General features: G+C 36.4%; 1 protein-coding gene across 21 annotated transcripts in view; it reads left to right on the top strand.

Annotated features, from left to right (window-relative positions):
- Positions 1-23,566, top strand: part of SYNE1 (spectrin repeat containing nuclear envelope protein 1) — a 306,116-nt gene that overhangs the window by 215,198 nt on the left and 67,352 nt on the right. For 18 of the 21 annotated variants that reach the window (XM_064649158.1, XM_064649165.1, XM_064649163.1 and 15 more), the window contains 16 exons: positions 1,640-1,831; positions 6,026-6,160; positions 6,769-6,875; positions 8,266-8,416; positions 9,185-9,319; positions 9,476-9,631; positions 10,469-10,678; positions 12,010-12,111; positions 13,857-13,976; positions 15,776-15,976; positions 17,211-17,384; positions 17,823-17,954; positions 19,715-19,911; positions 20,845-20,977; positions 21,378-21,560; positions 22,803-22,952. In XM_064649158.1, coding sequence (XP_064505228.1) covers positions 1,640-1,831; positions 6,026-6,160; positions 6,769-6,875; positions 8,266-8,416; positions 9,185-9,319; positions 9,476-9,631; positions 10,469-10,678; positions 12,010-12,111; positions 13,857-13,976; positions 15,776-15,976; positions 17,211-17,384; positions 17,823-17,954; positions 19,715-19,911; positions 20,845-20,977; positions 21,378-21,560; positions 22,803-22,952 — 2,478 coding nt within the window. The remainder of the gene's footprint in view (positions 1-1,639; positions 1,832-6,025; positions 6,161-6,768; positions 6,876-8,265; positions 8,417-9,184; positions 9,320-9,475; positions 9,632-10,468; positions 10,679-12,009; positions 12,112-13,856; positions 13,977-15,775; positions 15,977-17,210; positions 17,385-17,822; positions 17,955-19,714; positions 19,912-20,844; positions 20,978-21,377; positions 21,561-22,802; positions 22,953-23,566) is intronic. The other 3 variants (XM_064649175.1, XM_064649176.1, XM_064649155.1) reach the window with 1 other exon arrangement.

The following is a 23,566-nucleotide window of genomic DNA, read 5'->3' as shown; positions in this document are numbered from 1 at the left end:
AATTTTTCATTAGAGATTTCAAACAGCGCTTTAGAAAGCACATGTGAACATAGCAGTAGGAAAACAAAATGTCTGACTGCAGAAAGATTTTAAGTTCTGCATCTTTCAGGTGTAATTTTTATTTAATTTTAAAGCCTTGTATTTGCTTCACTTTCTTTTTTGTTCCCTTCAAGCTGGATTGGTTGAACAGCTCGCTTGATAGGTATGACAACACCTGCAATGTACTTTCCTACTCTTCCTTTTCCGGCTGAAGTCATCACACTAGCAGTGGTGACTGGTATAGTGCTGTGTTCTCTTGAGGAATAATCCCTACACACATGCAAAAGTAAAGGATAATCATCAGTAACTACTGTTTTTATGGCTTTAATATTAATCAACTCAAATACCAAAACAACTGAGTTTCTGCAATAAGAGTAGCTGCAAATACTTTTATTAACAAGACTTGAATCAGTTATAACACCCAGGTTCTCAAATTAGTGAGAGTTTTCCATTTTTAAATAATTGTTTAGAACTGTATGATCATTATAATTAAAATTACAAGAGAGACAAGAGACAGATGGACAACAGATCCCTTTTTGTATCAGAGAGTGAGGATCTCAGCTATTTTAAGATAAATGGGAGTTAAGTTTCATATAAGTGATGAATTTTCACTAACAACACTACATTGTTGGAATTTTCAGTCTGCTCAGTCTCTTCATCACCCATCCTTGGGAGCTGTTTGTTGTATGTAGATAAACACTGTGAACTTAAACAAAGCTGTATTTTTTTAATATAATCTGTAAGAAACTCAAAAGGTATGGTTAACTTTGTGGAAAAGTTAATGCTGCAATTCTTTTGCTGGTTCTTAAAATCTTAATGCAGTAAGTTTTATTTTTTTTTCTACTTTTTAGAGATGTGTGCATCTTATCCTGCACACATTCCTTCAGGAAAAACATTTGTAAGCTCGTACTTGGCACTTACTATGGAAACAAAAACATTTGATGTCAGGCTTGGTTTTTGAGCAACACCTGTATGAGAGTTGAATCTGGAAGATCAAAATATGCACTATGTTTCTAATACGTGAGTGGTTAATGGAATGTCAGGAAAGTAGCTTTTGAGAATAAACATGCCAGAGATTTGTCACTTTAAGTCTCTCTTTAGACTAAAGAGGATTATATAGAAATCCTTAAGTCCGTCATGCACCAATCAGAAAGAGCAAATAGTGAGAAGAGAAGCTTATCAACACAGCCAGAGGAACACATAGGAGGAGGTAGGAAGCATTTGACTACATGTAAATGAAAGAAGAGGAAAGAAGTAACTCTAGCTGTGTGCTTTGTTTCTTCTCATTAATGGATGTCAGTCCAGCCTCTTAGCCACCCTTTAATGTGCAAATAAAGAACATCTCCTCTACAAGAAATTGTTTTTTTCCAAGTAACTTTTTAACCTCCTATTTTGAAAAAGATTGCAAACTGAAATGGCAAATGCAAACATTTGCAAGCATGTTCTGAAGAACTCTGAATGGGACTGGAAAGCAAAGCAATGATAATCTGACTTGTTCTTAGGTTGGCAACGGGTGAGGTAGGCCACTGGTCATCTTGCCAGAAAGCGTGACAGGTGCTAGAAAATGTATGAATTTGGTTCTTTGTTTTTGCTGCTGCAGAACATGTTGGTTGAAATAGAACAGAAGGTGGTAGCCTTGTCAGAGCTGTCTGTGCACAACGAGAATTTGCTTATGGAGGGAAAGGCTCACACCAAGGACGAGGCAGAGCAGCTGGCTATGAAGCTCAGGACACTGAAGGGCAGCCTTCTGGAACTGCAGAGAGTGCTCCATGACAAACAGATCAACATTCGGGTGAGTGACTCTTTCCAACTGGTTTCGTGGTAGGCAGGAGGTTGGGCTTTTCATAGTGGTTTTATGGAACTGCAAAAAGGAGTAAAAGTATTGCACTGATTTAGTTCAGGTTATTCATCTTTAGTTAGTAAATGGAATTGTACTCCAAACTAAAGGACTGCATAGAAAGCTGTAGTTTATCATTTTCAAGTTTACAGCACTACTTTATGGTAAAACTATCCTAACCTCACTATCTGCTCTGAAAGGATAATACTATAGTAGATAGATGATTAGCTTGGTCTGGATATACTCTATGCCTTTTCCCAGTCCCTTTAAGCTGTGTGTGCTCTGGGGCAGGATCACTCCCCCAACAAAAGAACAGTCCTAAATACATGCTTTCCTGAGTACAACACAGTGAACAGATAACATAAGATAAGGGAACATTTTTAAATATGGATAATACTTATTGGCATAATTATACCAAACAAAATATTATAGAAACAAAGGTTCATTTAACCTCAGTCTTCTCCTAGGTTTATATTTCTAGCAGCATGGGTCTGCTTGTTGCCGCTAATTGTATTTAACCGTTGCTTTTGGTCATTCTTTAGGTTAAACTAGCATGTGGAGAACCAAGTACATACAAGAAACCCAACCATGTAATGTGACTGACTGGTTGTGAATTTGCTTGCCCTGCTGTGACTCCCTCCCCCTCTTTTCTTTTACTTCTTTTCTGGGCTTTGCTGTGCAAATTAAACATGATAAGCTTCAAAGATTTCTAGCTTGTAATGCAGATTAAAGTCTACTGAGAGGTTAGCTTGAAAAGTCACTTGATGTGCTAAGAACTATTTTTAGTCCAAAGCAACTGCATAACTTTAGAACTTAACAGAGCTTCAGAAAAATAAAAAAAAAATAAAAAAGAAAGGAAAACCCCAGGTATTTGTTCCTATTGCCTCTAAGGTGAAGTAACTTTAATATTATTCTTGCATATTAAACCTCATGATTAGGCATGCAGTCACATGACACTATGTTCTAATATATTACCTGTGAAGTGAAAAGGCATCACAGACTTTTTTACTAAATTTTAAAATATTTTGAAAATTTTAAAAAGCAATGGTGTGATTTAGTTTACTGAAACTTTTAAAACAGATTTTTGGCTGGATTTTTAATATCTAAAATAGCAACAAAATGATTTCCAGATGTAGAAAAGGAATTGTTTAAGATGCTACATGATGCAAGACTCAAATTTGTGAAGAAAATAACATAGGCAGTAAAACATATTCTAATCTTCACTGAGCCATTTTTTTTCAAATGAGAAGTTCAATAATGTCATTTTCTAAACAATCAGGCAATGGAGAGCATCAGATGCCCCAAAACGCCCTAACTGTTTTCACTGCCTGTATTAACCGGGAGAAACATTTCAAGCTTATAGCACTGTTTTTCGTGCATGTAAAAAAGTCAGACTTATGCATGTCTCTAGATGTACTGATAACCTTGTAATTACCCAGAGGCATAGACCAGCCTGCACCCAAAGGAGAGATCCTCTCAGGTTGCACAGGAAGACCAAGAACCTTGTAAAAGCTGAGCTATATTTTCCTTAAAGCATATTTCAGCATACCTGTTATTCCTGTGGCAAAAGGATTTTTAGGAATTAGTGTGAGATTCTGCAACTTCCTTGCAGCAATTTCAGTTTTGCTTCTGAGTTTAGGTAATGAGTGTCACTAATGATATGGAAAAATGACTTGGAGACCAACTTCTTTATTCATAAAATAAAGCAGTGAAACTACTCAGAAACATGCTGGATCAGGAGAGTTCCAGTATCTGTCTCCAAAGGTATCACTTCAAAAGATAAATAAAATATTGCCTTGTTACTGTTTATTCTCTGATTTCGAGGCAATAAAACTAAATAGACTCTTTAAAAAACAAAGAATTACAATGGATTCTGCTGTAAAAAAAACAAACAAGATGCTGTTTCTTTAATTTTTATTACAAAGGATTTGTGGGGAGGAATGACTTCAGTTTCACAGGAAGAATTATACCTCATATAAGTTTGTATGATTCTGAAATTCTTTGAGAGATCAATTTCATTGCCATCTTCTTCAGGGATTTTCCATTTATTTCTGTACTAGAATAGATAGTTCCCAGGAATGAAGGGGTTCAAGCATATATTTCCCTGGCTATGTAAAGGGAATATAATACAGTTCCAGAATTCAAATAAAAGTGCAGCTGTATTTTTTCAAACTTATTTTCTTTGATTTGAGAATGATAAAGTCTGGCTCACAAATACTTTAGATCTGAAAAGTATGCACAGTAGCGTATTTGCAAAACCTCATTGCATCCACAAATGCCACAATCCCTTTTACGCTCTGCTATTGAAGGAACTGTGGGACTACTGTTTATTTGTCTTAGTATAATTCCAGAATTGTAGCTTCTCAGTCCTCTTCTCAAAGAAAAGGAGACTCAAAATCTAACTGAAATGAACCAGCCTGCCCAAGTGCAGTGAAGAACTAGATACTATTCTCTAAAGGAATTTACAAATTGAACAGCTATAGTCCCTAGAGTATATAAAATGAAACAGATTTTTTCCCTCCCAAAATTTACCGAAAGACTGTCTGTTTTCTAATTTTTAATAGAAAAAAAATTAGAATTCCAGACCCTCTTTAGCCCTCACATAATATTTACTTTGCCTAACCTGGTCTCCTGTAATGGAGACTATTAACTATGCCATCATAGTTAACACTTCAGCTACATCAGCTTTTCTAGAAACTTGTTGCTACAAGGTGAAGTAACACAGTTTACCTGCAAAACAAATCCTTAGTAAAACAGAGTTATTTCATAGAGCAAGGGCTAATGATTCTTTCCAGCTCCAGATACCTACTTGCTTGTGTTGCTTCTCTTACAGTTTATATCCTCTAACACTAATCAGTCCTTTCAACTCCAGTACATCCATCATCCCCCAAAATTGAACTCTTACACCTAACTTCTACTACTTAGCAAAACTCCTCTGTTTCAGTGCCTGGTGCCAGGGACACTGGTGGCAGAGGTCCATCTCAGTTGTTAGCACAAGGATCACTGGGTGAAGCAAGAGGAATTTCCTCTTGCTCCTTCCTGTTTGATTTAAGAGAAAGGTCCTCTGGAAGACAGAACGTGTGTTTGTTTTGGAGAGTCTGCTGTAATGTCTGAACCATTTGGCACTCCTAATCTATTGAGAATAAGAGCTGAATCGTGGGCAAAATATGAATCCTACAAAAATGAAATATATAGACAAGATGGGAGAGGAATTAAGCCCCAGCTTTAGATCTTGAAACTCAAAAAAAAAAAAAAAAAAAAAAGGTACAAACTCTGCAGTCATCCTCTCACTGCACGTAGTATTAAATAAATCCAGAGAGATGCGTACAACTAAGTAGCCAGACCTACAAATCTGTCTTTAACATAAGGCCAAGCATGTTAAAATCCCTACATCTGAATACATTGGCTGCTAAAATTGTTTAAACTTACAGCCAACATGTATTTTGGAAGTCAAGAAGTTGATAAAACAGTTTATGGAGCTATCAAGGCCTTTGTTCTTTTTTACTTTGCTTACACAGAAAGCCTATCTAATCACTCATGTTGGAAAAACATAACGATAGAAGTATAAATTGAAGAAACTGTTGCTTTTGCTGTGCTGTTCTGACATTCAGTGATTTGGTCTCTCTTACAATCTCTACTGTTTGTATCATATAATCTGCTGTTAACTGAGTGTGTTTCTTCCAACCATATATAGAGTTCTGTGCTTATTGGTAAATAAATTTAGACCAGAATGACAATCAGCATTTTCTCCTTTTCAGTCAGATGAAAAAATTGGCTTTAATTAAATTGAAAACTTGGCAAAAACAAACCATTGATTCCCTGCATTACCAGTTAAAGCAGCATCCTCCACTGCACATCAAGGCTGATTTTTAGAAGCAGAACAGTCTTCAGAAACATGGTCTCTGACCTCTGGTCGCTGATTCTGCTGAGTGCAGTGGTGCATGTTTATTTTTACATTTTTAGGGATTCTCTTCTTGCTAGTAAGCAAAAACCAGTAGAAGTTAGAAATCTAAAGTCATTGCTCACTTCAGAATTTATGAGAGCTAGCAGCTTGAGAGGTGGAAGGTGATTTTGAGTAGATGAGCTGGACCTGCCAGCTCTCTAACAATGTAAGAGATTTTTTGAAGTATTTATTTCTCTTTTTTAAAGCAGGGATCATTACAAGAAAAGGAGGAGAGTGATCTGGACTTCGTTTCCTCACAAAGCCCCAGTGTTCAAGAATGGCTGGCACAAGCAAGAACTACCCGCTCACAGCAACAGCAGAGTACCCTGCAGCAACAGAAAGTTGGTGTTTTGTATTTCTTTTACTCCTATCTTTAGATTGTGCTTAATACTATAGCTGAGCCATTCTTGTTAATATTTCCGCTGAAATATTATGTTTTATGATCTTTCTTACTCAGCGCTTTTTGTAATGATGCATCTGAGTTCACTGTCTTATATCTGTAACAGTCAGGCAGACCAGACATCCTGGGTGACCATGGTTGATTCACTGAGTCACTCTATACTTCTTGTGTCCAGCAGTAAAATAAATCAACCCTTAAAGTTACTCGAGAGATTATTAAAAGAGAGTATTAAAAGTAATAATTTTTGTTTTATAGAAGCAAAGATGCACACATCGCATGGTATATTGTTGCATGATATGCAGATATCTTCACTAGGATGGATTTCAGAAGCTGCATTGCATTAGTTAATTAGTTCAACAATACAGTTTATGTATACAACTTTTCTGTGTCCCTTGGTGGAGATTTTTGACTGCTTTTGGTGCTTAAGCAAGACATATCAGAAATAGCTCAGCTAACTTTGCATGACAGGTAAGCAGTGTAGACATATCCTTTCAAGGCAAAGACACTTCGTTTGAGATTTGTTCTTGTTTTTGTAACTTGCTATGCTAGGAGCTGGAACAAGAGCTGGAAGAGCAGAAGAATCTGCTTCGATCAGTTGCATGCCGTGGAGGAGAAATCCTAACACAGCAAGGTGCTACAGAAGGCCTGTGTATAAGGTGTGCTTTTATGTGTTGTTCTGAAAAGTAAATTTCTATGACTGGGCTTTGATATCCTAATGTTTATATCCCTCTTCTGCATATAATCCTCTAATTTTTGTTTCATCATTTTTATACAGCACCTAGGATGCTGGATTCCTGGCTTATAATTCGGGGGTCTGATTATATAGTTACACAAACTTTTGTGCTGATAGATCGCCTTCAACATTTAGAAATGCCTTTTATTCTTATTATCAAGCATCACACTAAAATTAAAAAGTAGTAGGACTCATTAGACAAGCAGTGGATCAGTTACTATAACTTTATGGACCACCATTGGTGTGTGTCACAACTATCTCTAAAACATTGGCATCTGCCATTGTAACCAGATCTTCCCAGATGGGATACTTATTGCTTAATTTTATTTTTCCTGCAATTAGTTAATATTTTTCTTTTTGAAGCCTTGTGTATTTTGAATTTCATCTCTGGTCTGTATCTTCTTACACACTTGCCCATTTGAGAGGAAGTAAATATCTATGAAAACCTCAGCTCTGCCCTAGAGAAAGCAGAAGAAAACTACTGCCTGCTACTGATGGTGACGTTCAGGAAGCAGGAAGGGCAAGGTCTTGGGAAAAGGAAACCAGGGTGAACATTACTAGTTCAAGAATCAAGGAGCAGTCAACCCTTCAGTTAAAATATTCCTTGGTGGATCTCAGTAATAAGGAGAAGCATCTTTGTGGCTCCTCCAGCATACCAAAGTCTAGAAAATGAAAGTAGTTCATGAAACAGCAGAAACAAGTTTTATGCACAGGGAATGTAAGCCATACTCAGCAAGTTCTTTTCCTCAGCATTTTTATTATTTAAGTGTGGATATTTTTAATTATAATGGCAGAAAGTACTTAACCAGTCTCCTTCTGTTTGAGGCTTCCTTCTGTCACATGATGGTATACTATAGAAACAAATAAAAAAAAATCAAACAGAAAGTACTGAATTTGATTCAGTGTTTACGCATATGCTTGTCTTGCATGTTACATTTTGAGAAAGGAGGTGAGGAAAGAGTCAGATTAAATATTTATTTTAATTCATGCTTAGAAGTAAAGCTTGTTTATAGATTACATTTCAATGTATATTCAGTCTGGTTTATTTTTTGGGGTTTTTTTTTAACTTAATAGGAGTACTTGCAACTCTAAACAGTTTCTTAGAAAGAAAGTACATTTCATTCCATCTGGCAAGAACTTCTTACTGTTCAAACCAGGCTTTGTCTTATTATCTGAAAGAGAAAAAAATAGACAAAACTCTAAAAAGTAGCACTTAATTTAAATGTTGAATTTTCTAATGGAAAGAGAAAATAAACACCTTAAATGATTATAACTTTTCTATTTGTTAAACCTTTATGCATCTTCTGATTCAGTGGAAAGCCTGATACACCTTCTGAGGAATTAGTCTTAGAAGGTGAGAAGCCATCATTTGAAGAACAGATGAAGAGGAAATGGGAAAGCCTAAATCAGGAATTCAGTACCAAGCAGAGACTGCTCCAGAAAGCTTTGGAAAAAGAACAGCTGGTAGCTATTTTGAATTTCTCTTTTCATTTTTTCTATAAAAGCGGTTGCACAAAAGGTACAATGTGTGCATATCTGATGCATTAAGGTGCTGTAGTTAATGCAGAGATATGGAACAATTTATTTTTGTGAAATCTTTAAAAACTTTTAAATATTGGCATTAGCACTGCTCTTGTTCAAAGTGATTTGAATTGCACTTCCATTCAGGTTAATGACCTAGAAAGGAAGAAAGAGCTCAGACAAAATGTTTATCTACTTATCTAACTCAGGATAATTCTGTAACAAATTATCCCTCTGGAATTGATCAGTCCTCTGGCAAGAGCTTAGAGAAAAAACTGTTATTTTCAGTTTGAATGTATTCGTTACATTCAATTCTTGATCTCAGTGGGTAAGGGATTTCAGCCCTCAAATTTTTACTGAAAGAAACAGGGATTAATCAACTAAATTGGGGGACAATCCAAGATGTATATTAGCATACATCCTCCATTTTATTTTTAATAGACCCAGACCCAGTATTCTATGCATAATACTCCATTAATCTGCTTTCAAAGTTCTAAATATCTTGTATTAATTCAACAGTAATTAATTATATTTTTGGTAAAAACTAGTAATTTAGTTTTAGCTCCTGTTGAGAAATCTTTTATTCAAGATATTCATGACACAAAACAGTTGTGGGAGGATCATGAGCATTAGCTGGTGATAGCCTCAGTCAGTAGAGAATCTTTTGCCCTCTATATGGTAGAAGCATCCTAATTAGTACTTTTCTCTCAGCAGCTTTATAGCAGACCGAACAGACTGATACCTGGAATGCCTTTGTATAAAGTGGAGAGACAGGATGAAGATAAATCCTCCATCTCACCAGTACTGGTTGAATTGAATCAGGCCTTTGAAGATGTCTCATCTGAGGTAATTTTCAATTGTCTTTACACCTGTCCTCCAGCAAAACCATGTGTACAGTGAAAACTCCTCTAGCTACCACCTGAAAATTCAGGCCTCTCCGAAATACTAGAAGTTAGAAAGAATATCTTCTACTCTGGACATCTCTTGTTTCCTTTTGCCCAGGCTGGACGGGTGGAGGAGACCCTGCATCTTGAACAGAAGCTGTATGACGGTGTCACAGCCACATCCATGTGGCTAGATGGTGTGGAAGAGCAGGTCTTTGTTGCTACAGCTCTGTTGCCAGAGGAAGAAACAGAAACATACCTCTGCAAGCAAGAGGTAAGGGATCCATGAATAGGACTTTCTTTCAATTGTCAGTAAGTGTGCATTTTATGTAGTGTTTAGAAAAAAAGTATTAGAATCCTGGTTAAGTGACATGTTGCTGACATAATCTCTATGTAATTGCGGTGTTCTGCTACTGGTAGAAGTAACTTTATTGACCGTGTAGAGAATGTTGTGGAAATTTTTCCTAGTCAGAAGAGAATTAAACATGGATTCTTTCTTTTGTTTAGCTTCTTTGCTAAGTATTAGCAAACACCATAATGTTGAAATTGAAACAAAGGGAAAAAGAGGGAGGAGTGCTCTGGATATAGAAACAGCACAAATTCATCAGCATTAATTGGGAGTGGGACAAGGGGGAAAGAATGGAATAGTGGGGAGACACAGAGGCAATAGGTGAATAACTATCTTAAACTAAAAGAGGATAGATTCAGACTAGATGCAAGCAAGAAATTTTTCACAAGAAGAGTGGTGAAATGCTAGAGCAGGTTGCCCAGAGAGGTGGTGGATGCCCCATCCCTGGAAACTTTCGAAGTCAGTCTGGACAGGGCTCTGAGCATCCTGATTTAGTTGAAGATGACACTATTTACTTCAGGGTGTTGGACTGGATGACCTTTAATCCGACACAAATGTTTCTATGATTTCACATCATTTTGTTCCAGCACTTGTTTTACTTGTAGAAGTCTGGAGTCTTTTTACTATCAGAGATTACTGCAGATGCAAAACTTTATCTAGTGTGTGTATACTAACAATGCAAAAAACTCAGTGCATCACAGCAAAATTTGTGCCTTCTTTCCAGAGTGTCTGACTGTCACTTTTGTTTTTCTACAAAATTAGTCTCTTGCCAAAGAAATCAAAGACATAACAGAAGAAGTGGATAAGAACAAGAGTTTATTTGCTCAGATATTTCCTGACCATAGTGATAATAGGGTTATCATAGAAGACACTTTGGATTGTCTCCTGAAAAGACTGACCTTACTGGAGTCAGTAGTAAATCAGAGATGCCATCAGATGAAAGGACGGATCCAGCAAATAGTCACGTTCAAGGTATGAGGTCCATTGGATGGAATTAACAGGGGTACATGTCAAATGGGACTATAAAGGCTGTCATTCTTAAAGCAATGAGAATTTTTGGTACCAAATCAAAAGAATAATGTTGGCACAGGTTTTTATTGAAAAATCAAACTACTCAGACTATGCAGAACTTGGCACCCAAGTAATTACTCAAAATTTAAACTTCTGCTAGAAGTCTTCTGCAACTCATGCTATTATTGTAAAGTGATCAATCATTTCAAGCTGTCTCATCCTGCTGACGTTACATCAAAGGAAGTCTGTACCGAGCCAAGCTGAAAAAAATGAAGATAAGTGAAGAAATTTGCACTTTCAGAAAACTTTTCAAACAGAGTTCAGAAGTGCTTTTATATCTTACTTTGTCTCTACCTTCTCTCCTGATATTATCATTATATAAAGCCTCCAGTATGATTTAGTTTTAATTAAAAAAACCCATAAATTACAAAAAAAAAAACAACTCAAGGAAAATAGATTCCTAGTGTCTTTAGGTTAGTGTCATCTTTTTATAGGTTATTACTATCGGATTTCTTTCCAAATTCCATAACTTTTTCTCTGCAGTCTACATTTTTTCAATTAAAAACCTTCCTTTGCTGAATAAAGCAAAGTCGATTAAAATCCTTTGCATTATTCTTGATGATATTTAGTATTTAAAATAATTAATGCATGTAAAAACCAATAAAAAATCAGTCATGCTCCTTATGTAATGCTGAAAGTCTCAGAAAAATGTGCTGATAATTTTCTATTGAGATGAATGCATGAAAAAGGTAATTGATTGTATCTTGGCAAAATTGTTAAGTAATATTTAATGTGTCCAGTCTGATAAGGTATTCTAAAAGTAGTAGCATGTAGTTAGCCCTGTAAAGTGTGGAAGCCTTGTTTACTTATTTGTTATATTCACTAAAGTTTGCAATGAAAAATGCTTCCCTTAAAAAGTAAAACCTAGCTTGTTTACAAGCATCTGTGGTAGAATTAACTGCACAAGAATAACATCTTTTTGTTAAATGAAGCTAATGACCATTAGTAATTAATTATCTAATAGGAAGGCAAAAGCAAAAGTGTGTTCACAGCATGTGTTTTGAATAGGAGTTGGTTTAGCTTTTAGCTCATATATATCCAGCTATGGATTTTCAGCCATGTTAAATGTTTTGCATTGGCTAATTATGATGCTTCCAATTTTTAATAGGTTTTATGCTACACTGCTGATTGTGTAACATTTTAATGCTTTAAACTTTTTGAAACATGCAATCTTTTTCAGTTGTTTTGTGCTGTGATAGGATATAATTTGTTCTTGGTTTTGTCTCCTGTAGAATGATCTGAAGCTCATGTTTACAACGGTGGCTGATAACAAATACTTAGTTCTACAGAAACTAGCAGAGGCAGCTGACAGACCAGAAACAGAACAAATGCAGGTATTATCACATGTCTGTTACCTGGGGAGAGGGGAAGAGGTAAAGTTTCTATCCGAAGTATTAATAGGTTCTAGAGAACAATTGTATTTTATGGGAGGAGAATATATGTATTCATGAAGTATATGAAAATCAGTATTTCCAAGAGTGTACTACACATGTTTATAAATAAATAAAACAAAAAGGCACAAAAAACAAGCCAACAAACAAAAAACCAAACAAAAAACCCCAACAAACAAAAAAAAACCCCAAACCTCCGAAAAGTGTCTTTCTTATCCCTCAACTGACCTAGTACCTAGTTATGCCTATACTGGGTATTTGAAAGAAAGAGAGAAAACATAATAAAAAAAAAAGGCCCAAATTTTTTCCTAAATTGTTTGGCTATTAAACTGTATTAAAAACCAAAGACACTTTCTTCTGCACTAGTTTATAGTGATATCTTGAATGTTACTCATTTTAATTTAAGGTAATAAGGAGCTTTTCTTTATCAGTAAAGGCTTGATGAATAATTAATTATTTATATGAAAAAGTATATCCTGTTTTCTTCTTTCTGTTTTGCCAGTCCAAAATGGATTAAGCATGCTAAGGGCTACTTTTTAAAGATGTTTCTTGTTACTCAGGGACTACTGATGTCTGATGCCAGCAGGTGAAAGAATGGAAGAGACTTACCCTTCAGCTAAACAGAAATACTGGTTTTTATATACTTGACATTCAAATTTTGAATCTATGTCTCCTGTGTGAATAAGAGAGGTGGCACTGTATCTTTCTTTTCTATCTTCCATGATGTGAAAGATTAGCAAAAATTTATCTCCTGTATGATTAATTTAACTAGAAACTAGGAAAACAATGTGGTAACAAAAGGAAGTGAATTTTTTTATTTCTGAAAATCTACCTTGTCTGATAAAACATTCAAACTTAAAAGCACTGCTGTTTGTTCAATGTGTGATTGGAAAAGTAGAAATAAGGCCCTTAACCAGCCAGGTAACTTAGTTGCATGGAGTGGAAGTTTAGGGGCTGTATTCTGCATACTCCATGTTACTGGGAGGCAGAAGTTCTACTTCACATGCATAGTTTAAGCATACTTGGATAAGCAGTTTCCAAGAAAGGGCCTTATCAAAGGACTTTAAGTACAGGAGCCTACCTCGTGCTTTGTAATAGTCTGCATGTGTTACTTCAGCAAAGACCTAGGAAAGCTTTGAAAAAACTTATCACCTGCATATACTTGCAAATACCAACTTGTGTTCCTAAACTGTAAGTTTTCCAAGTGCAAAAGGGGATGTACAAGTCTTTTTCCTTAACAGTAATTTTGGACTCATCCTTGTCCCAAAAGGGAACTATGACTCCTTGCTATCATACATATGTTGTGCAGCACTGGTTGTTTGCTTGGTGCTCAGATATGACAGGAATGAGTGTTAATAAAAAGAAAGCTTTAAAACAAGATGTTAGGGGAAAGAAAAGTCCTTTTGTGCCTGTACTATGTAATTAAAAGCATGGAACTTCACAGTGATGTTTGGTATAAAATAGTGTATGATACTAAAACATCTGGTTATTAAAAAATAATAATGACATATTTATTTAACTTTAAGAAACAAACTGGGCTCTCCCAACACATTTTCTTTATAGTATCCTTTAAAATTTCAGCACATTGAAGGACTGATTAGTACTTCAAGCAGAAAAGAATTTACCATATGGCAGCTACAATACTGCTACTAAAACTTCAAACTAAGCAATGTAATTTTCAAATACAGGTCATACTGCAGGCAGAAGAAGGTTTGAAGGAACTAGATGCTGGAATCAATGAATTAAAGAAGCGTATAGACAAACTACAGATTGACCAAGCTTCTGTACAAGAGTTGTCTAAGATCCAGGTATGGTTCATAAGTGCCATCCTAAATGTGTCTGATGATATCAATGGAAGGCTTCTTTTTATTGTTCATAAAGTAGTTTAGGAAAAGATATTTAAAACCATTTCAGTGTGTATAAAAAATTATGTTCTCTCTGATTCACCTAGTTTTTCTATTTTTGCCTCATTGGATTTTCCAACACCTCTGTTATTAGGAATATTAATTGGAAAAATCTACAAAAATATGTTTTCTGTCAGCTCTTGTTATCTCCTTTTTCAAACAGATAAAGTTAAGCAGGTAAACATAAATTTCTGCTGAAGGTTCATCCCTGTTCTCTCCAGCGTCTTATGATCTGCAGTTTAGTATTGCCTCACATCTGTCATTAAAAAAAACAGAGTGAAGGAGGATAGAGAGCTAAGTGTGACCTGAAACTAGAAATGTTCTACTTTTACTAGAACACCTTTCATGTAGATAATGTGGGCAATTGATCCAGAACTTCTATAAATCTGTTAAAACTCTTTTGTGAGCAGTTTTATGGTGATGTAGGGAATGCTTAAGGAAAGATCAAGGAGAAGATTTATGACTGAATTTTACCATTTGCAATGACATAACAATAAATTAGAAGCAAATGAAAGCTATGAAACTGGACCATAAACTTGTTAAGGACAATGGCATCAATTAAAAATGAATGACAAAGGATTTGTGGGAATAGGTCTTTTGCCCAGTTCTTTATCTTTTTGCTCTTACTGCCTCCTGCTGGTTTGGGGGTTTGTTTTTTCTGTTTTGGTTTGCTTTGCTTTTTGTTTGTTTGGTTTAGTTTGGTTTTTCTGTCGGTTTATGTGTCATTATGTGCCCCCTCCCCTTCATTTCAGTTTTTAGAAAAGTCTTCCTTTTGCTTTTTTTGACAGGTGTACTTCTCACAATTTTCTGTTTAAAGCTAGGAGAGCCAGCCTGCAGTGTGAGAGTGGGCACTTTGTTATACTGCTGGATGATCATAGAGATATTTTTGTTTATTAGTTTCTGAATGTCTTGTTTTGATCAAAAGTGTGGGCTTATTCTCACAGTCAGATGTATGTTCTCAGAGTACGATTCTCAAAACCAAAACAAGAAAAAAATCCTGTTCAGGTGAAGAAAAGCATCTGTAGGTTGTTCTCACTTTTATGGTCGAGGTATACAAGATGAGTAATAACATACAGGAATTGATGAGATTTTTTGTTTTGTCTTGTTTTGTAATTTGGCAGTATGAGAACACTGTGAAATACACACTGCACTTTTTCTACACAAAGTAGAAAACGTTCTATATAAAGTATATTGCTATTTTGGGCATAGTTTGGCTTTTACAGTAAGTTGTATGTATCTTGCTTGCTACCAGTAAGGTACTGGTAGCAACTGCAGGAGGAGGAAACATGTATGACTTCAAGGTGCCTATAGTTTGGATCCATGATGGAGTCCATCCAGTCCTCTTCATTATAAAAAGTAAAATGTAAACAGCATCTGCAGTGTGCAGTAGTCACTGTTTTTTGATGCCTTAAGCCCAATTACCCTGCTCCTTTGCTACTTACATTAAGTTTTTGGGATTCTTCTAATTTTGTTCCTGAATGCATGCAGTTGAAAGAGTTGCAGGTCTTGCTTATTTTTATTGTCTTTAAATGGTGAGCTGTTTATTTATCAGGGAAGTCAGTATATCTGCAAATCTTTTTTGAGCTGGAAATAGATATTATTCTGCTAGTATTCACAGAGGAGTACAGGGACAGTAAGATTGCCTCTAGGAAGACATGTAAGGTGTGAAATAAGAATCACCATTGCTGCCCTTTGCCCCCCAGGATAAGTATGATGAGCTGCTGATGATCATTGGATCCAGGCAAAGTGATCTGAATCAGAATATGGCTCTTAAGAGCCAGTATGAGCGGGCTTTACAGGACCTGGCTGACCTGGTAGAAACAGGCCAAGAAAAAATGGCTGGTGACCAGAAAATGATTGTTTCTTCTAAGGAAGAAGTTCGATTGCTGCTTGACAAACATAAGGTAAGAAACTGGGAACATATTTCAGGACTAATCATGAAGGTAAGCTTGTTGTTACAGTTTAACCCCAGCCAGCAACTAAATACCACACAACTGCTTTCTCACTTCCCCCTTCCTTCCCTGGGGAGAAGGAGAATCAGAAAGAAAAAGTAAACCTCGTGGGTTGAGATACGAACAGTTTAATAATTGAAACAAGATACAATATAATACTAATAACACTACTACTGATAATAATAATAGTTTTCCAAATATAATTGTAATGGAGAGAGAAATAAACACAAGAGAAATAAATGTGATGCACAATACAGTTGTTCACCACCTCCTGACCAATACCCAGCCTGTCCCCAAGCAGCAATCAGCAGCTCCCAGACAGCTCCCCTGAGTTTATATACTGAGCATAACGTTCTGTGGTATGGAATATCCCTTTGGCTAGTTCAGGTCAATTGTTCTGGCCATGCTCCCTCCCAGCTTCTCATGCATCTCCTCCCTGACAGAGCATGGGAAACTGAAAAGTCCGTGACTGAGGGTAGGTACTACTCAGCAACAACCAAAACATCAGTGTGTCATCAACATTATTCCGATAGTAAATCCAAAACACAGCTCTGTACCAGCTACTAAGAAGAAAATTAACTCTACCCCAGCTGAAACCAGGACACTTGTAAAGAGCAAATTGCTAACCTTTTGTTCCTAAAGATTCAGGAGCTTTTCAGAATGGTGGGCCGGACTTTATTTTAAATTGAAGTCAATGAACTGTTCTGACAGACTCAGTTTCAAATGCTTTGTTGAAGGTGAAGCCAGGTAAATTGCATTTTCTTCCTTATTCTAATAACAAGTTCCTAGTCTTGTCCTATCATGCTACATAGCAATTTCATCCACCACTCCATTTATTTTCAACAGAAATTTACATTTGCTAATAGCACCCACAAATATAACAAGGATTTTCCACATGTTTTTATTAGGCAGAATTTTTTGGGCGTGGTTGTCTGATTTATGCTATTTTTGTTTATGGAATCAGGGTCAGGATGGAATTTGTGTGGAAAGCATGACTGACTTCTTTCTTTGAAAAGACTATTGTCTTCTTTAAGTCGCCTACTGGACTATGCGAAATGTTGTGGAGTGAAAAATTTACCTTATTCTATGCCTGTAGATACTTAATTGTAATGCTTATGTCTTAAAATGTAACAATTGCACTTTCTCTTTTTTATTCTCCCTCTACCCTCACACCCAAATTTTTCAGGAATACTTTCAAGGGTTGGAGTCTCACATGATCCTAACAGAAACACTTTTTAGAAAGATGAGTAGCTTTGCTCTCTTAAAGGAAACTCAGTCACATTCAGAGCTAATGACACAAGCTTCAGCTATATTAAAGCTGGCTCATAAACGAGGTGTGGAACTGGAATACATTCTAGAGGTGAGAATTTCTGTGATCTTTTCTGTACTGCCATTCTGATTAACCACCAGGATATACTATAATGTTGATTTCCTGTGCTCGGACAGAATTGATGGACATTGGTCCCTTTTGTTATACACACAAGGCACTGATAGACTGTGTGCAATCTTTTCTGTTTAACTGTCGTGACCTTCAGGTGACACAAGTTGTTTTCATCTAAGTTTTAAGAGCTACTTAGCTTTAGCTAGTAAGGAAAGCATGACAGTTTTATCCATGTGTTCTAACCAAAAGTTGAGCTTGTTATAGAGATGGTGTCTTATTACAGGTTCGCTGGACATCTCTATTGTTATTTCTGTACTTTCACAACCATGCAGCTATAGGATTTCAGATCGAAAATACAAATAATAAAAATTCTAGATACTCAGATTCACCATATACATGGATAATTTGTTCTTGTAGACCTGGACGCATCTAGATGAAGATTACCAGGAACTTACCAGACAACTGGAATCTGTTGAAGGAAACATCCCCACTGTTGGTTTGGTGGAAGAGACAGAGGACAGGCTTAAAGACCGGATTACACTTTTTCAGGTTGGTGCTTTTCAGATGTTCTCTACAGAAAAGTTGGATAAAGGGGATCTCTGAAGGTCATCTAGTCCAGCCTCCCACTTGAAGCAGTACAGTTGTCATTGGCTGGAGCAGTAACAGCTTTGGAAACCTTGAAAGATGGAGATCCCACAGCTGACCAGGGGACCAATTGCAGTCCTGCACCACCACCTACTGAAAAGGTTTTCTATAATGCCCAATCTGTACCTTCAACTTTCAGCTTTGTCACCATTGTCCTTTTATTATTGTATGGCACTGGAGTATTGTATGGCACAGAGGAGCATTAACCTCTGTCATCTTTTTAATTCTACTTCAAATAGTTGTAGACCTTTGTTAGACTGGCCCTTAGCCTCCTGTTTGTCAATCTAAAGCAAGTGCACCTCCCTCAGCCTCTTTGCAGAGCGCATATGCTCTAGGTCCCTCAATAACTTAATAGTTCTTCACCAGACCCTGGCTACTTCCTTCTTCCTCAACTCATTGGGCAGTGGGGTTGAAGCACAATCAGATGGACTAGATGTGGCCTCATCAGCTCCATGAAGATGAGGATAATAAAGTAACTTCATTTGGTTGTTCACGGTCCTAATATAGGCCAGTGCTGTGGCTTGCCTCATTCACAATGTCTTGGTTATAGAAGATGTCAGGTTAAATACACTAGCCATTCCCTTCCTAACCTGCACTGAGAAACAGGGTTAGTCTGCCCAAGGTGCAGAATTTGCACTTCTTGAGCCTTCTAAGGTTTCTGCTGTCTCCAGCCTCAAGTTTAGTAAAGTATCTCTGGGCTATCTGCCATTTTTTGATCAAACACTCTTCCTAAATTACTATCATCCACAAATTTACTGTGGGAATGCTGTCTGCCATGATCCATGCTCTAAAGATGTTGAAGAGGTTTGGGATAAAGTATCTACAATCTCTGGAGTACTCTTCCCGTTGCAATCTTCCAGTCAGGCATCAAGCCTTTGATCACTAGTGTTTGAGACTAGTAATGCAGATCATTTTCAATCCACATACCAGTCCATTTATGCAGCCCAATTCTCTCCACTCCTAGAGGAGGGTCCTGTGGGAAATGGTCTGAAAGGCCATACTGAAGTCAGTCTCATCCACGGAGACAGTAATTTTGTCATAAAAGGCTATCAAGTTAGGGAATCCAAGCTGAATATTCCTGATTACCTTTTAGTCCTTTTTGTCCTTGAAAATGGATTTCAAGAGGATATGCTTCATGATCTTTCCAGAGAGCAAGGTGAGGCTGAACAACCTATGGTTCCTCGAGTTGCCTTCCTCCCCACATGCAACAAGTAACTTAAATATAGGTTTTCTACTGCACTCTGGTTTCTTTGGTCTAGTGTTCTATCTTTGTCTCCTTATATTAGACATTTTAGTTGGGGTTTGTTTTGTTCTCTTCTTTTGTTTTACAGAAAAATATCTGTCAAATTTGTCTTGAAAATTGACTTGCATACTCTGAATTTGTTATGTATATTGTTCTTTTACCAGACAGCTTTCTGTTTTTCCAATGGTATGAGGACAACTTAAGCAATCTATTGCATATGGGGGGTGTGCTATTTTGGTTTTGTTTAGTACTAGGTATTGTTTATTTTGGTTCTAGAGCTGGAGCAGAGGGAAAAAATGTGATGTGCCATGGTGGGTGACATTAGATATGCTACAAAATGCAATAGAAGGAAATTAAATATTGAGAAGGTGTGGTAGCAGAGACCTACAGAGCTGTCTAACCATCTCGTCTGTCATTACAGCATCTAAGGTCTAACCTGACTGAATACCAACCTAAATTATACCAAGTGCTAGATGATGGGAAGAGACTCCTTTTTTCTGTTAGCTGCTCAGATCTTGAAAGTCAGCTGAACCAACTAGGAGAACACTGGTTAAGTAACACCAGCAAAGTTACCAAGGAGCTTCACAGGCTGGAAACAATACTGAAGCACTGGACAAGGTAATGCTGATGTAATGGACAACATAAAGTTCTTCAGCTGTGCTCTTCAGGTCAAAGCCTTTTTGAACGCAGAACTATTAGATTCAACATTTTAAAGAAAGTACTCTGAGATGTGTCATAATTTGACTACTCTTCTGTTCCACAGAAGTGCTATTGTACTCTCTCATTTGTAATAAACACGTAGCAGATAAGAGCTGGTGGGAGGAAATCAGAAAATACCTTATTTAGATGACTAAGTTAGAAGCCCCATGTGTATATAGGTTGATGAGAAAAAGCGTATATGCTTTGCTGGATAGCATGAGTAGGCTCAGCATGTTCTGGTAGGGCTCTTGTGGGTCTGTGTCACTGCATGTATGGGAGGGCTTTAGCTACCTTTGCTAATGTTCACATGCTACTTTTGAAATGAATTTTCTAACTGGTATGCAAGATTTGTCTATTATTCATGCATCCAGGCTTATATAGAGACACTCTTGTTCTGTCATCTCATTAATTGCTTGGCATGTGAAACGAGATGGTTTCTGAAAAAAAAAAAATTAAGTTTCTGCTCTGATATACTTTGTGGTAAAGCTTTAGTAAGATTGAGCCTTCTAATGGAAATCAAAAATCTGTTTATGTGTGTCAGGTGGGATTACAGCTTGTCCAAAGAGATTTGTGACCTAGTTACTAGTCCTTCATTAAACTTAGTTTTTCCTAAGAGGCAAAATGAAGGCACTGTTAGAAATTGTGAGCATAATGGCTAAAATAAGAGCTTCCTGATATCATGCCTGTCTGTAAAATTAAATTATGTTTTCCTGAAATTTAATAAAGGAAAGAAAATATATTGATTTTAAATCTAGCATTCAGTATCTTTCTCTAATACATGGAGGAGAGGCTGCTCAGTTGGAGGCAGGAAGTGGCAATGACTGTTTTAGTCATCTTTAAATATCTTTACAGGTATCAAAGTGAATCAAATGAATTGACACAGTGGTTACAATCTGCAAAGGAGCGACTTGAGTTTTGGAGCCAGCAGTCTTTGACAGTTCCTCAGGAACTGGAAACAGTCCGAGACCACCTGAACTCCTTTTTGGTAAGTCATTCATGGACCTGGGACACCTATTTCTCTCCAATTACAAATAAACAGTTGATTAATCAGATGGTTATACTTTTTGTCATAATTGAAGTAATGAATATGGAAGAAAAATCTGTTTCGGTAGGTAAGCTGTCCTTCAAAATACTGGTGTGTGTTCACATTAAGCCCTCCTTTGCTATATGCAATGATTGTAAATTTTGATTATTCTGAATACAGAAAATGGTTTTGTGACTGAAAACAATTTGTCTTCTTACTTAGTCTGAAGTAGAGTCACTAAACACTTATAGAAAGTACATATTTTAAAGGGGAGGGATGATATTCTTAGCTTCCTGAGATAAAGCTTTATGTACTATAAAACAGTACTTGATTATTTGCACAAAAATGGTTCTGCTTACAGGAGTTTTCAAAAGAAGTGGATGCTAAATCATCACAGAAATCTTCTGTCCTGAGTACTGGGAACCAGCTCCTCAGGCTTAAGAAAGTAGATACAGCAGCATTGCGTGCAGGATTGTCCCACATTGAAACCCAGTGGACAGAGTTGCTCACACAAATCCCAGCAGTACAAGAGAAATTGCACCAGGTAAGAAAAACAGCAATGGCCTTTGATATTCCAGAAAATTCAGACAGTTGGCACTGCCTAGTTGCCTCCTTGCTCAATTTATTCATGTGAGGCATGATAGGAACAACATAATTTCTGTTTTATTGTGGGAAAGCTTACACATGCCTGCCTGCCCATACTGTCTGACACCAATTGGTTAATTTCAGACTTTCGCGACTACATTTGTGACATTTTAACCAAAGGACAGGTGAGGGTTTTATCAACGAGCTGGTATGCTTTCTGGAAAAAAGGAGTTCATATCCCTGTGCCCTGTCAGCTTTGGATGGTGCTTTTTTCAAATTGAATAGGTTCAAGTCTGTGAAAGACAAAATAGATCTAAAAACATTTTTTGTGATTTCTACTAGTATGTGTAGGAGTAAGAGGCTTTTGGTTGTGTAATTTTGGAGTTTTAATGCTGTAATACTGAAGTTAAAGAATTATACAGGTTGAAAAGTTGGTTTACTATTTAGTCGCTAGGAGATTATCAGTATCAGCTGTTGCTTCAGTTTATGACTTGGAATGGTCACAGAGTTATTAAAGACATTGTGATTTAGGGAGAGAGAGGAAGGGCAAAAAATGTTAACTGAGTCTATTATAGTAAACAAAATAATGTCATTCAGTAGTTCTCTTAATTGTCTTGCAATGCAAAATATATATGTCTACCTAAAAATGTCATAGAACACATTTCTGAGTAAATAAATGTAGGCAAGCAGTACTCTATCAAAAACTTACAGTGTGTCTTCTAAGAAAGAAAAAAAAGGTACTATTCAAAATTAGCCCATTTAGAAATCACCACACAAGAAGAGTAGTATGAAAATATTTTCCATGAGTCTATTCATTAGTCATTTGCAAAAACAGCAAAAATGTAGTTTAAAGTTGATCAGCTACATAAGCCCTGGCACAGAATTATGGAATGAGAATGCAGAACCTTTAGGAAGTCAGAAATAGAATCTTTGAGTTTGTCCAGTTTCTTTGTACAATGAAGAATGGAAATAAGAAGCCTTTAATATAATATTTTCTTATTAGGATACAAGCAGTTATACAATATACCTCCTCATAAAACATTTTTTCTTTTTTTTTTTCTTTTTATAACTTCAGTGATATGTTAGGGATGTAAAATAACATGATAAGAGCAGGTAAAGGAAATGTACTGTGGTAATACAAATGGAGGAGTTCTTATTAATTTTCTTCACAACATGAGTTTTAAGTCTGTTATCTCACCAGCTCCAGATGGACAAAATTCCTTCTCGCCATGCCATCACTGAAGTTATGAGCTGGATTTCCTTGATGGAAAATATCATTCAGCAGGATGAAGAAAATATAGAAAATATAGTAGGACAGAAAGTAATTCAGGATTACATCCAGAAGTACAAGGTACTGAATATTAATGTTATTGATTTTCCTTTTGAATTATCCCCATTAAATATATATACATATGGAAAATATAAGTGATTTATTTTGTGGGGGGGGATAAGCCTTACTTTGTGGATTGGTTAGAACTGTACACAAGTTAGAATTGGACAGTATTTGATACTGTGGAAAAGGAGCCAAAATTACTTTTACTCTACTGTTTACTTATGGCAGGAATATAATTTTAATTATACCTTAATTTCCAGGAAAATCCAAAGCAATATGCACATTATTAAACCTTATTAGATCTGTCTTTCATCCAAAAATCACAAAGCACTTTGCAAATTATATAAGTTGTTGTATGAATTCTCTGCATAACATCATCTTCTCCTCAAAGTGTAGCCAGTGCTTGAGTAAAAGGTGTCCAGTTGTTTACAGATCAAAATAATTTTGATCAGTTTCTGAAGCAAAAATGAAAGATGCTACACTTTGAGATAATTGTTGAGGAGTATATATATAACACAATTACACTTTTTTAACTAGATCAGTAGCACTCTTAGAATAGATCACACAGTGAATTTCTTCTCGAGGTCAGATTGGTTTCAATAGTCTCCTGAAAAATTGCTTTACTTCTTGGT

This window comes from Pseudopipra pipra, chromosome 3 (genome assembly GCF_036250125.1).
Source record: "Pseudopipra pipra isolate bDixPip1 chromosome 3, bDixPip1.hap1, whole genome shotgun sequence".
Lineage (NCBI taxonomy): Eukaryota > Metazoa > Chordata > Aves > Passeriformes > Pipridae > Pseudopipra > Pseudopipra pipra.
Note: the sequence above shows the minus strand (reverse complement) of the source record. Positions and strands in the feature narration are given on the sequence as shown.